The sequence below is a fragment of the Diachasmimorpha longicaudata genome, chromosome 8 (genome assembly GCF_034640455.1).
Source record: "Diachasmimorpha longicaudata isolate KC_UGA_2023 chromosome 8, iyDiaLong2, whole genome shotgun sequence".
NCBI lineage: Eukaryota > Metazoa > Arthropoda > Insecta > Hymenoptera > Braconidae > Diachasmimorpha > Diachasmimorpha longicaudata.
The window spans coordinates 2,754,149-2,769,660 of record NC_087232.1 but is presented as its reverse complement, the minus strand read 5'-3'; the positions used below and the strand labels follow the sequence as shown (position 1 = coordinate 2,769,660).

The 15,512-nt window shown below is 45.0% G+C and overlaps 1 protein-coding gene across 1 annotated transcript in view; it reads right to left on the bottom strand.

Moving 5' to 3' along the window:
- The window catches only part of LOC135165312 (LON peptidase N-terminal domain and RING finger protein 3), a 32,008-nt gene extending 23,043 nt beyond the window's left edge, over nucleotides 1-8,965 (bottom strand). The window contains exon 1 of the mRNA XM_064126478.1: nucleotides 7,796-8,965. Coding sequence (XP_063982548.1) covers nucleotides 7,796-8,351 — 556 coding nt within the window. The 5' untranslated portion in view covers nucleotides 8,352-8,965. The remainder of the gene's footprint in view (nucleotides 1-7,795) is intronic.
- Nucleotides 8,966-15,512: the final 6,547 nt, after the last annotated feature.

Genomic DNA, 15,512 nt, shown 5'->3' with positions numbered 1-15,512 from the left:
GGCCTAAGGACAGATGTAACATCCAGTCACAGTTTCTTTTCAACAAAAAAAAAAACCGTTTACGTAATTTGGAGGGGTTGAGGTTTGTGCCTCGAATTTCACGCCTCAGTTTCTTTTCTTCGTAAAAATTCTCTCTCAAGCCCTAATTTTTCCTCCACAAATGATCGGTCAAAAACATTCTTCTTCAATTCTCTGAATTTACATTTTAAAAAAATGAACTAAAAGAAAATTGGTTATGTAATTTGTTTGGAGTTGAAGGGGTTACATCAGATTACAGCGAACGGATAAAGCGTCGTAGGTATAACATTAAAATTTATAATGAAGTCGATGTAACCGCGTGTACCAAGGTCACATGAATTAATATTATGTAACGATGATCGAATTTAGCGTTGATTTTTCGACTGTTAAAATCGCTCTATGTGCGAGTGATAGTCATAATTTTTCTTGTATTGTGGCTTTCTAGGAGTAATTGGAGTTGTTTATGTTATCTGAATGGTCAGTCACGACTCTCGGAAAAAAAGAGATAGGAAAAAAAAAACGGCGTTTGTCAGAGGCCGATGACGCTGCGAGTTGTCATTGTTGTGAGAGCAATGAGTCGGTTGATGACAGGATGTGTGTAAGAGGCACCGTTATATCCTGGTCTTGAAATAAAAGAGACACTTACGAAGGTTGCACAAGTGGAATCCGTATCGCTGTTGTCAGACTCATTTCCCGGAATTTTAATATTTTTTATTATGCTCTCCATAGCTTGATAAATTATGAATCGTTATTAATTCGTTACTTGATTTATGGAGGGATTAACTATAAGCTCTAGTCATATTGTATTCAGATCTGACAGTAATTTTTATTTCTGGGGAATTTATACTGCATTATCGAATCTTCCGTTGCATCATCACTTTTTTATATAGCGATAATTATTATTTAAATATCATTATAGTAATAATCAGATGAAATCTTTATTTCTGATAAATTCTTGATCTCTGTCGATTATCATCATATCCTGGAAACCTGGGAGTAATTGATTGTATATCATTAACTAAATTAATACAATTTGAAATTTGATATTTGAATCTGAGGATAATATATTTGTAACTGATATATAAAGAGGGATGTTGATTACAAACTTGACACCAGGAGCTTTTTAAACCCTGACATTTATCGATTGCTGATAAATGTTGCCACAGGTGTCTAGGCCTCACACATTGCTGTTGTATTATTCCAAATACTTCTGGAAGTCATGAGAATGTTATATTTTCAATTTCAAGCCGAGTGCGATGAACTTACAATTCACAGATTACCCTTGACTTGCATTATCAATGAAGTGGGGTGGAATAAAAACAATGCAGCAACTTTTGCAATCAAGAGTGATTGAGGGGAAAGAAAATTAATAAAGTGCTTGTACTCAAATTTTTATAGACAAATTTTGTCGCTGTAATCTTGCAAGTGAGTACTTTTTCCTTCTCTTTTCCTTATCATTAACAAAGTGATGAATCGATTATACCTATCATCATCGATAATCAACTATTTTCAAGTTTATCATTGACATGCAAAAGAGTCTCAGTTACTGATTTAAAATCCGATTTTTTTTCATTTTGACACTTGTTGATGACTAACAAAGGTCTTCAACGATTTTTGGACGTCACACATATGTTATGTGTCTTATTAAAATGCTTCTGCGATACACACAATGTTGGTCTTCAATTTCAAGTAGAGTTGAATGACTTTGCAATTACTACATTGCGCATAAATGGCATTATCAATAAAGTAAGTTTAGAAAAAAATAATCAGTGCATGTTTGCTGTCAATGGCCAGGAGAATAATTAAAAAATGAATTAAGATTATGAAGGCGTTAATCAAAGCTTTATGAAAACATCCCCCCCCCCCCCAGCACAATTATTTACGCGTAATAAATTTAAATATAAGAATAGATGGCAAACAATGTGCCAACGAGTCTCAATTCTCGATTGAATTTATTACCGCACTAAATTAAACTTCGCTTCATTCTACTTTGCATTCCCGAAACTTCATTGGTTCACTGACTAAATATAGGAGAATCAACTGAAAACTTGAATATATGCGAGACAATTGTGAGACAGAAAACGATGAAGTCTTTTTCGTTCCTGTGGAACGCACAGGAGAGACATGTGTGAGTAGTAAAATATATATTTTTGAAAGTTAAACTGCGATCTTCAAAGTTCGGGAGTCTATTAGAATACGTGAAGAGTAGCAGACTGTTGTTCCCACTTTTATAAATTAATTATTATAAGAAATATGGGACTAACACTTGAATACAAAATGAATCAGAATTTTTTGTCCCATTAACTTCGTTCAGACACTTCGTCAACATTGAAGTTATTTTTATACTTCTTTAATAGCATATCGATCAACATGGGCGGATTGTTATCGCTGAAAATTGGTGATGATGAAGCGGAAAATTATTGACGATGTCGCGGGCAATTAGTGATAATGTCACTGATAATTTACGACAGAATAGGTCGGTGGAAAAATACATTCGAATAAAAATTCTACACAGAATTCGGTCGTACACAAAATGCAGTTTGAATTTTATTTGGAGAGTCAATAAATTATTTTTAAAACGTGAGAATTTAAGTATTAAAATTTTTTTCAGAGACGTGAGATTATTTTGCAAAAATCGGTCTCAAGTCGTCATCGAGGTGATTCAGGTCAGAGCGAACGGGTTATTTGACTCAAGTCGTAGCACGAATTAAATCAAGTCGTTCCCTTCTTGATTCACGTCAATAATTGCCTCCATTCAAGTCACAATCCCGACCGCGAACTCTGCAATCAATTCGGAACATGACTTCACTCAAACGAAACAAGTTTGAATCAGATCAAGCGGGACTTGAATCAAGTTGCAAAAGTCCCTGTGTCGATTTGCACTCTTTCAAGTGAGACTTCAGTTACACCTTTGACTGCGATATAAAATAAGTCGATATTGGATTATGGATAGGGATTTACTAAATAATATCAAACGATCTTTCTCCTATGATGTCTCCAGAGGAACTAACCCTTACCCTAGTAGGAGATGACGAACGGCCAACAGTGGGCCGAGGCTCGGCTAGTATCGGCCGATTGTCGGCCAGTTCTCATCTCCTACGTGGGTAGTGACTAAAGTTTTCACACTCTGGACCCATTCAACAAAAGGCCCTTGTTCTCTCATTTATTTTCTTTCCCTATGAGTTCCTGTTCATTAAAAATATTCTAAACATTCTGGCACTGTTCTGAGAAAAAATATAAAATACTGACATTACTCTACTGTCAGTAGATACTGTCTATAGACTCTGTTTAGTCAGAGCTATTAGTCAGAGGGTTAATTTTTGTCCACACATACCATGCACTCTCAATACTCGATACCGTACTTCATCCAATCCTACTCATATCAAGTCATCCTCATCCACTTGAATCATAAGCTTTTTTAAGTTCCCATCAATGTTGTATACCCTCCTGATCTCCTCATTTCTCATATCCAGAAATCCTTCAAATCCTCAAACGCACTCCCCATCCTACCCAAATAAGTCCACATTCTCCTTAATTCCTAACACTCACATAAACACTAAATATTGTGCGCTCTCAACACTCCCACTCCTCAATTTCCTCATTCCCGCCATTTTTTCAACACCCACCTTCCCAAGAGGAACTCTTCCTTACCCTCAGTTCCAAATCCCCTGTCCACCTTTGAACACCTCCGAAAATTCTCAGAGTCTAATGACTCCCACTTCTAAAATAAACGATCTTGTGAACAGTACCTCGCCTCTTCAGCTCCCTAATTTAAAACTAAAATTATTTCCTCGAAATATACCATCAAATCGTAAAATCAGGGCTTCAGAGCAATGAGAAATCCGAAAGAAACCTCCATAAATCTCCTCATGAAATCGTAAAAGGCTCTTGAATATACTCAAGAAAATCACGATATTTCAATACAAAGACTCATGTCACAATCTCCGATATTTCATGGTAGACCGAGCATTGAGTTCGTCGTACGGGTCTTTGTTGCACGGTGGGCGCCGAGCCGTGTCTTATTGCGGTGCCGAGGGGATCCGGAATAGTTTCATCTTCGGTGCTTGAGTGTACGCGCTGGTGGTTCTCTCTTCGTTACGTAACAACCCTCGAGTCTGAGACTGGCCGTGAACTTAGGCGTCGACCGTACCAAACCAGCTGCCCAGCCCTTTCTTTTTTACTCCACTCAGACTGGCTCGCGTCATTATGCGTGAACGTAACGTCATTCGGTGCGGTTGATGCGCCACTACAACTATTTAATTCGGGGGGGGGGGGGGGGAGGGGGGGACAAAGAAGTGCATGACGATGATATCTTGGGGTTCTTGGTTGTGTGCAGAACCGGTTACACGAGTTTTTCACTTGATTTTTCAACACTTTTAGGGGATTCAATGGATTCGCTTCGGTGGAGTTTATGTGGAGTGATTGAATGCAACAGAAATGGATTATTTTTCGTCTTGTACCGATAAAATGAATATATTTTGTTAATTAATTATGTCAGTGAAGGTCAGGAGTTGTGAATTTTTGAGGGAAAAGTCGCTCAAAGTTCAGAATATTCTGGGTAAATTTCCACTATTTTGAGACTTTTGAGGGGAAATTAATGATTCATTTGAATTTGTGATTTAACACTAGTTACATTGCCACATTATATAATTTTTGTCTTTCTTCATGAAGAATGGATGTTTATAACTGGATAATTACCGTGCGGATGAAGCGACGTTATTAATATCATCGAATGGAGTCAATGATTCCTAGAGCTTTTTTTAATTCTCTCAAATGTAAATCTGGACTTTGAAGCTTAGTGCGAATTAACGACTATAAAATTCTGGTGGTATTAAACAATCGGGGTGAAAATAACAAATTAAGGGGCAGTTTTTTGTGATTTTTCCTGGTGTGAAACTGCTCACACAAACGTTCACATGATTTTTCAACACTTTTAATGAATTTAATTTGTTTCAGTGTTACGTATTTTTTCGTTCTGAATGGATGGTTATAGTTAAATAATTATCGTGTGGATGGGGCAGTGTTATTAATATCATAGGATAGAGTCAATGATTCCTAGAAATTTTTCTATTCACGCAAAATTAAATTTAGATCTCCAATCTCTTCGCGAATGAAATATAATCGGAGGAGAGAGAATACCATTGATTTTTTTCTAGAATTAAATTTTAAACTTCATTACATTGGACATTCTTGGTGTGTTGGATTGCTCGGTAAAATTTTATTCAATTCTAATATATATAAAGATGCGACCAGACGCATGTTGAAATGCACAACAGTTAGAGTTGTGAGCGGTCTTTTATTTATGAAGAGTTTATTAATAGCAGCGTAATGATGATCAGGTGGGATTCCGCGTGTTAGTACGTTGAACCTACATTATGTATGATTATCCCAACTTGTCATACATGAAAACCAGACAATAACATCGGTCTACTCACTTCCAAGGCTCTTATCCAGCACTTAACACGGATTTTTATAGTTTTGGAAGTTTATACAATTTTTATCTTCGGGAGATTTTTATAATGCGGTTATCCTCGTAATACTTTTCGGCAGGGAGTACACGAACCCCGAGGAAATTGTAAATGTTCCGAGAAGGAATATCAACAGTTATTGACTGCGAAAGAAAATTCACAGAGTAATTACTATTCTCTTTGATAACAAGATAAGAATCGCAAACAACCGCTAAAATAATGGCTTCCTAGTCGACAACGAAATAAAACCATTGGTCCAAAAAAATTGGTTGCAAATAATCGGTCATTGAAAAAAAAAAAACCTCTTTGTACTTTATGCCATCTCCTAGAAAAAATATAGTCAAGCAATCATCAATAAATCGATTGCCTCAGGGAAAAAAGGGGTCACTGAATGTTGAGGTAGAGAGATTGTTTTATTTATAATAAATTTGAATATTTCCTTTCAATACAGAAATATAAAAAAATCAAAAGGCAGTGGTGTGAAAAGTACATTGAACTAAAAAACTTTTGACATATTTCTCAACCATAAAAATTAGATCTAAACAATTCGTTATTAAAAATATATTTTTATATAAAAAAAGGGATTATCCTCTCATAGTAATTATTCCAACAAAAGGAGCGCAATATTTATTAAAGTTGTTATTATTCCGACAAAAAGAACGGAATATTTATAAAAATTGTTATTTCATTTGCGATAAGCAAAGAATGTATGAAAGTGCACCAATGCAGTTGCAATGCCCAATTTTTCCCCAGTACTGACGTGATTTCACAACGAAATAAATTGATCTCGCTAAAAGTAATATCCCGGAATGCATAATCGCGCATGCGTGGGACTGTTCAGTGACTCAGTAGTCGTGCACAACGTATTCAATGCCTGAGAGTCTGAACAAAGAGCAGAGACTGCTGGGCAACGCACGCGCCTGCAGTTGGGGTCCATGACCGAGGCCCTGTGCACTCAGCAAGTCAATGATGAACAAAATTATCGCAAATTAATTATCACTCGTAAATAGACCAACAAAGTAATGACTGATTACGGTTGTGCTATCGTTTGATTCAATTCACGTGACTCGTTGATTGTTTAAATCTACTTATTTACGAAAACAATGCAATTGTTATTGACGGGCATTTACGGTGTGGAAAAAAATGCAAATTACAATGAAGAAAAATGGAAATTGCCTTTACGTTCTTATTTTCATGTGTTGCATCAATTTTTGAAGATTCTCCAAATTATTGTATAAATAAAAACAAAGATTAACGCAAAATTTAAAAAATTATGACACCAAACATTGAGCAGATAAATAAATAGCAATAAATCAAATGGAATTTTTGTCGATGGATCGGCCTCAGCGATACCTACATTTGAATAAATGATTAAATTCCATAGATTCATTAGCGAACGGTCAACGATGAAATTAAGCACGTACTCCCATAACAGACACATGTGTACAGAGTCCAAAATAGATTATTTCGATATGACTACACCGCACGGGGAGAAATATGCAATATAAATTACGGATACTCACCGTAATTTCGGTGCGAAATGTGATTGTCGGAAATTTTGCATAACTGTCAGGCTATTTTTGTAGAGTCATTCGTAATGTTTACCGAGATCAGCAGTGAAAAATTACGAGAGCGTCACGTAAATTTACCGAGTCAATTCCATAAGCGGTTATCAAACATTAAGGTCTGGAATGTTTATTCAATATTTCCCCCCATGGGAGAGAAAGAATTTGTTTTGTCGGACAATCATGTTTCGCTGACTACAACTTTTGGCGTGTTGAATGAATCTACTAGTGGCCAAGTAACAGTCTACACAGAAACATTGAAATCTTCGTACCAGTAATTGTCTGTGACAAAACTGTATTGGATGATAAATGACGTACCACAGAAAATGACATTCATAATACCATTTGGAGGGACATTGTTAATTTATCAACAAAAATAATTATCGCATATGATAGGAAAAGCAAGTTCCGACTTGTGTATTTATTTCGCGACATCGGAAGATACGAAAATTATTCTACCGGGTATTCCAGGAATTTCATGATTTATCATGATCTTCTTCCAGAATTCCTCACCTAAAGCTCTGTCGGATCTGAAGTGTCTAGTCCTGAACGCATATACACATCGCATTATAATAAAAAAAATCAATTAATTTATTGATCCCGACCTGCATCAAAATCAACTCCTTTATGACAATTAAAAAGTCACCCCTGAATCTTCGTGGAATTTTTTACAGAAAAAAAAATCCATCGATAGGGCATTCAACACGTGAAATACTTTTCTCATTCCCCCGACCCCAAACTCACCAAGTTTAACAGCAAGATTATATCGCTCTAGTGCCTGAGCCGGATGTCCATCCTTCAAAAGGAGATCACCTTCGTGCCTCGCCCTGCTGGCCTCGGCCTCCCTCGGCCACCACTTCTCCACAAGCCTCTGGACCAGTACATTAGTCTCCCCAAGCTCACCAAGTTTTTGTCCACAAGTTCCACAACACTTGCCCCCCTCATAACAACTCCTGCAATGCGTATGCCCACAATTACTCGTGACCGGTAAATGTAGTGTACCCTCGCAGCTAGCGCAATTGAACGAACCACCACTGATTTTTCTCTGTGTCAAACCAACAAGATCCTCGAGTAGAGCACTGGCAAGATGTTTGAGCCTCTCTTGAGGTACACCAGCTAATTCCATACACTTTGAATAAACATCAAATGCCTCCCTCACTCTACCACATCTCGCCAATGAGTCACCATAACCGAGGAGTCCCTCCAAATTCGGTCCCTGAATTTTCAAACTTCTCTCGTACATCTCCACAGCTAAACCATAATTACTCGATGCAAATGCCTCTTTCGCCACGTCCGTCATAACTGACAAATTGCCCTTCGTTGATATTAAATAACCTAAACACTTCTGTTAAAATCTTCCCTGTAAAATCCACTGCCCGATGATTTCAAAAAATTAAAACTTCTGTGCATTTTTTCACACCTCACAGCATCACTCGAAGTATCCCAATGGAATCCCTTCAGTTGGATCAATCATAAAGTAATAATTCGATCGATTGAGTCACTCACTTACGGAACACTCGTTTTTTTTTTTTTCCTTTCGGGTCACAGTTTTACGTAACGCAACTAAAATATATATCGCAAAACGCGCGCTACGTTAATCCGCTTTGACGATTTACTGTTTTTCTTTCTTCCCGGGGGAATTAATTGGCCAGGTCCTGGGGAATTTGTCCGTTGATCCCCAAAAATTTTTACAATTTTTTAATTTCAATAATTTTCCCCACACGGTTTACTGATGAACAATGTCTAGGTTTTGATTTGACAGTTGTGACCACGCGGCTAGTGTCAGTGGGCGTTGTTATGTTTAGCTGAAGAAGTCAGTCTACTCCCGGACCAGCTGACGTCTCGGCTGTCAGTGGCACACTGGCGGGCCAGTGTCAGACCGTAGCCGCGTAGACGTCGGCATGAGCCAAGTTGAAATCGAATGTTATAGCTTGGAGTCCAGTGCGGCGCTTCGGCTTTCGTAGCAGCGACATCTTTGCTTGATAGGGTGGCTTTCAATGGGGATTTGCGACGGGGGATTTTGGTACTAAGGACCATGGGACAAGGGGATATAGGAAGTGTTGGGCAAACACGCCCGACCACACCCCCTCTCCCATCACTTGGCAATCCGGGGACTGGGTTTGAGGATTTTTACGGGGGTTGGGCAGACGATGTGGAACTGGAACTCATTATATTTGGTGGGGGAGGCTGGGGGGGGGGAGGGAGGTTTTTTAGAGGGGTGGATGTTGACGATAAGGAGGTATTGTATATTATTTTGTGTGGGACGTTAATGTTATAAATAATTTTGGGATTAATTTGATACGAGTGAGGGGTCGAGAATTTTTAGATCTAATGATATCCAGGGTAAGGGTTATTTCGGTTGTTTTTATTTGATTGAGGGATATTTTATCTCATCACTAATTTTTCTGGTTATTAGTCGTGAACGACAAAGGGGGAGATACGGGTTTGGAAGAATATTTTATTATGATGGAGAGGAGCGGCCTTTCGTGATTAGTATGATTCGCCATTTTGATTCATTGATTATGGGAGAGGGCGAGTTCGACGGTTTTTTTTTTGAGGAGCTGTGATGATGGGGAAGTTAAGGGAGGGGAGGGGGGAAAATGTCGTGTCGTTATCGTAAAATAAAAAATCGCTTTTAGATTTGTAACGATTTTTGATGGTCTGAAATTGGATATTAAATTTTAATTTCATTGTGCCACAAATTATGAGGAGCATTTAACTGGAAAAATTTTAACTATTTTTTAATTTATAATAGAGTTCTTGGTCATTTTTTATTGATTTTGATAATAGTGCTCAGCCCCGGACCTCTCTATAAACGAGACGAAGGGGAGGGTTTGAGTCACCTACTGAGCGCGTCTCCAGGTGGCGGATAGGAGGGGGCCGGAGTATGAGTGGCACCTTGGGACCGGAGACAGGAGGCTGGAAAGAGCACCTGAATCTGGATTTCCGGGGTACACTTCGGATACCGGTCTGCGATGACTATAACGTCGACCTACGGAAGTAAAAACCCGTTAGGAAGACCCAAAGCATCGCCGCGGACCAGACTTCCCAAGCTAAGGTGGAAGTTATCGTGCCGAGGGCTGAATGACACTGGGGAACAGTGTCTCAAACGATACCCTTGGGGAACCAGGCAGCACCCCATTGTATGCATGCCTTACCTCCGCATCCAGGCTCTGCGGGGGTGGACCTTCTTTTCCTGGTTACTCGTGGGATTAACATGGACCCATTAAATAATAATAAAAATTTTAACGCCGATGACGGTGCCCTCTCTGAGGGAACGGCAGAGGCTTACAGGTCGGAGGAGAGTACGATCTGCGCTAGGGCTCCGGAAGGGGAACAAGCGCAGATACAAATGGAAGTGGAAGGGGAGCCAGCCTCAGAGGGGCCTACCAGTGGTGGGCCCGCTGTCGCTGACCCTACCCTGGCGAAGAGGAGGAAGGGTAGGACGGGCGCGGAGAAGCGCCGGGCCCGCCAGGCTAGGCTGAAAGCCGAGGCCTCGCGGGATCAGCAATCTCCGCAGAAAGGGACCGCGACGGAGGAGAAGGAGGAACAGGGGACAGGGCCCAAGAGGCCCAGGTCCTCAGGATCCACTCCCCCCGAAGTGGCCATGCCCAAGAAGAAGGCACGGGCAATGGAAGGGCTGGGGGCAACCTCTTTCAGAGAGGCGGCGAAGGGTGGAGGCAGGGTGGCCGTAGTGCCAACTGGCCATCCGGAGCTGTCCCTGACAAGGGAACAGGCCAACCTAGTCCAGGAGGCGCTAGTGGCGGCGTTGTTCGGGACTGACCAAGATGGTCAGCTCCCGAGCTTCGATGGCCACTGGTATGACGATGGCGTGCTGTGGGTGGCATGCGCGGACAGTCGATCAAGAGAGTGGTTGACTACCGTGGTGCCCACCCTGGCACCCTGGGAAGGGGCCTCCCTTATCCTGGTGGATAAGGAAGCGCTCCAGAAGCTGATCAGGGTTACGGCCTTTCTCCCGGGAAAACCCGTGGGAGCGGCTATGGCTCTTGAGAGGCTGAGGATGCAGAACCGGGCCCTCACCACAGGCAAGTGGAGGGTGTGGGACTGCCGGAGCGGGGAGGAGGGGCTCAACATGGTGTTGGGAGTAGACCCCAAGTCCCTAGAGGCCCTGAAGGGTTTGGGGATGGCCCCATTCTACTGCCTCGGCCGGGCTCGTTTCTACGAGACCCAGCGGAGAGCGGCGGGGGGAAAGGCGCCCCAGACGCAGCCAGGCCCAGGGAAAGTGGTCGCTGACCAAGGGGGGTCAGTGACCGCAGGGGAGGGGAGAGGGCAGGAGGGTGCGCCAAAGGGTCCGGGTGGACAGGAGAGTGCCCCAGTAGCTGCCAGGGAAGGCGCCCGCGAGGGAGGAGGAAAGGAGTGCGAGGAAGGCTCTCTCTTACAGAGGGACCCCCTTGCCCCTGCAAGGCCTCCGCTGAGCGGACGGACCAAGGGCCGAAGAGGTAGGCCGCCTCTGGTGAGAGGGGGCGCGGCGGGAACTGGGAGAGGGTCTCAAGGGACCCTCAACTGGGCCCTGCCGGGCTCATCCCACTCAGGGCAGGTTAGGGCGCCACCAGGCGACCCTGCCTAACGGCCAAACAATGGCCAGGGGGATAAGGGGGGAAGGAGCAGAGGGCAATAGGCAGGGAGACGGCATAGGCTCTCTGCTAGTCCACTGCTCCCAGATTAACTTGCAGCACTGCAAGGCTGCGACTGCCCTGCTGAGTCGCAGCCTAGCAGTAGAGCATACAGACATATGCCTTATACAAGAGCCCTGGCAACACGGAGGCTCGGTAAAAGGCCTATCTGGAGGCGAGGTGGAGCTATTCTATGCTCAGGGCGACCTGGGCCCCAGGGCCTGCATTGCTGTCAAAAGAGCGTGCGGAGCCAGGGGAATGGCCAACTTCTGCCACAGAGACTTGGTGGCGGTTGTCGTGAGACTTCGGGGGGAGGCCGGTGCGGAGGACATAGTTTTCTGCTCGGCTTACTTCCCACATGACTCGCCGACACCACCACCTACCAATGAGCTGCGTGATCTGGTGAATCACTGCAGAGCTAGAAAGTTGCCACTCATCATAGGTTGTGACGCAAACGCGCAGAACGTGGTGTGGGGCAGCGAAAGATGTAATGACAGGGGCACTGCTCTCCTGGAATTTATGGCAGACGTTGACCTAGAGATCCTAAACAGGGGCTCGAGGCCCACGTTCGTCACTTCTCGCTGTCAATGTATCATTGACGTAACCATGTGCACCCGCCGGCTGGCGAGGCGATGCAGGGACTGGAGGGTGGACCGGGAGGACACACTCTCTGACCATCGACGCATCAGATTTAGCATAGAGGGCTGTGCCCAACCGCAGCAGGACCGCCTGCGCAGAAACCCAAGGGCCACCGACTGGGACTCCTTCGAGAGGAACCTGGAGGAAAGGCTCGGGGTTGGACGCGTTAGGCCCTGCAGGGAGGACCGGTTAGAGGACGAGGTGGAGAGAATCCACGTTGCCCTAACTGAGTCTTTTGAGACGGCATGCCCGGCTAGACGTTGCAGGAAGGGTAATAAAGTGCCTTGGTGGAGCCGTGAGTTGGACAGGCTGAGAAGCCAGTCCAGGAGGCTCGGAAACCGAGCGCACAAATCGAAGAGGGCCGAAGACTGGACTCTGTACAGAAATGTGCAGAGAGAGTACAAGAGGCTCATAAAACAATCAAAGGAGCTCACCTGGAGGACATACTGTGAGGAACTGGAGGCGCTTTCAGGCATCTCCAGGCTTCGCAGGGTCTTCTCGGGGGGCCCTTCACAACGGCTGGGTGGAATCACGCTGGAAAGCGGAGAGACCATCACAGAACCGCGAGAGGTCCTTGAGCATCTGGTTCGCGCGCATTTCCCGGACTCTATTATAGAGCTTCCAGGAGAGTGCCTGGAAGTGGACTGGAAGCGAACAGGAAGCGGCGATCCCGACTGGGAGCTAGCCGCACGAATAGTAACGCTGGACAGGCTGCAATGGGCGGTGGACTCCTTCGAAATGTACAAGAGTCCAGGTCCGGATGGGATACATCCGGCCCTCTTGCGAAGAGGGGGGCCATTGCTCCTGCGCAGACTGATACCGGCATTCAGGGCCTGCCTAGCATTGGGCTATGTGCCAGGCAGGTGGCGGGAAGTCAGGGTTGTCTTTATCCCCAAACCGGGTAAATGCAGCTACGACAACGCGAAAGCCTACAGACCGATCAGCCTGAGCTCCTTCTTACTGAAGACGCTGGAAAGGCTGGTCGATAGGCACATTAAGGAGGGGGCACTGAGGATTAATCAGATATGCCCCTCACAACATGCTTACCAAGCTGGCAGATCGACTGAGACTGCGCTACACCACTTGGTAGGCACAATAGAAAATGCGAAGGAAAGGGGGGAGGACACCCTTGGCGTCTTTATCGACATCGAAGGGGCCTTCGACAATACCGCCTTTGATACAATGGAGAAAGCTGCGGCAGCGTTTGGGATCGAGAATTCGATCATCAAATGGATAGCCGCCATGCTCCGAACAAGAGTTGTCCACTCCACCCTTGGGGACAGTGAGGTAAGGGCTGCGGTAGGGAGGGGCTGCCCGCAGGGGGGGGTTATCTCTCCTCTGCTATGGCTCCTCGTAGTTGACGGCCTCCTCACTGGACTCGAGGAACTGGGGGTAAGGACAGTCGCATATGCGGATGATGTGGCACTGCTGGTAACTAGCAGGAACACGAGCATGCTGCACAGCAAGATGCAAAAGGCGCTGGACTATGTTCAGCAGTGGTGCACATCGAAGGGCCTAAGGGTAAACCCAGGCAAAACGGAGATGGTGCACTTCACACGTAGAAGGAGGGGTGCTGTTAAGGCTCCCTCCATTTACAACACAATGCTGAAATTCTCGAGTGAGGTCAAATACTTAGGTATTTGGCTCGACGAGAAGCTCAGCTGGAAAAAGCACATCGCCATGCAGACTAGCAAGGTCACCATGACTTACTGGGCATGTAGGCGAATGTTTGGAAGCACATGGGGTCTAAGGCCGAAGATGGTCAAATGGATCTACACGGCCATTATGACCCCACAGCTAACATACGCAGCCGCAGTGTGGTGGACAGCCTTGAACAAGGCCTGCCACAGGAAAGCGGTGGACAAAATAGGCAGGCTTGCGATGCTGGGCGTAACAGGGGCCCTCAGAACGACCCCCAGCTCAGCGTTGGAGGCTCTGCTCTTTATGCAACCTCCACACCTAATTATAAGGGAAGAGGCAACAAGAGCGGCCGCAAGACTGCGGCTACAGGGAACATGGAAGGGAGCTAGGAATGGGCATGCTAGTGTCCTCCGCGCGGACGGAGAGCTGGAAGGGCTACTGTCGCGCGGTGCTGACGCCTGCAGACCCCGATGGCACTTTCGCAGAAAGTTCTCGGTCAATCTTGGATGGGGGGAAACCCCGTCAGGAAAGGATGCGGACTGGGTGCCGCCCCGTGGACTAGTCTGGTATACGGACGGATCACGGGTGAGCGGACGGGCAGGTGCGGGGGTCTGGTCAGAGGGGCCCGCAATAGCGAGGACCATTGGGCTGGACTCACACGCAACCGTGCTCCAGACCGAGCTAGCTGCCCTAAGGGCCTGCGCCAGGATGATCCTGGAGAGGGGGGACAAGGGCAAAAAGATCTTCATCTACTCAGATAGCAAGCGCGCGCTGAGAGCAATACTCAGGTATGAGTGTTGTTCTAAGCTGGTGAGTGAATGCGTCGAGCTGATGGAGGAAATTGCCGTAAATAATCGGCTCGAGGTGGCCTGGATTCCGGGACACGCTGGCATCAAAGGCAACGAAAAAGCCGATGAGCTAGCAAAGAACGGTAGTTGCAGGGGCTTTCAGGGAGAGGTGGAGCACGTAGGCGTGCACACCGATTTTGTGAAGGACCTGGTCAAGGAACGTGCGGATAGGAGGATCGTGGAGAGATGGGACTCGGAGACGGGTGCCAAGCACACGAAATCCCTCCTAGGAGAACCCACTAGGAAGCTGGCAGAGACCCTGTTGGGCCTAAACAGGGTTAAGCTCCGTACTATGGTGGGGCTTATCACTGGACACTGGCCCCTGGCTCTGTACTTATCAAGGATAGGCAAGGGGACTGACCCCCTATGCAAAAGATGCGGGCTGACAGAGGAGGATCCTCTTCACCTATGCACAAGATGCAGCGGACTCGATGAAGCCAGATGGAATGTCTTCGGGTCTACTTGCATAGATATACATGTCGACAGGGACGGGATCAAGGGGCTCTATGAGTTAGCTCGTAGGGCACAAATACTCGATACCAGCGACTAGACGGCTGCCTGAGGGCAGGGTGTAAAATGGCCGAGAGGCTGATTGCACCTCCGGACAGGACCGTCTAAATATGATAAGTGATAAGTGATAAGTGATAATAGTGAATGATGGAAATTGAGTTCCATTGGAGTCATTTATTATTATCTATT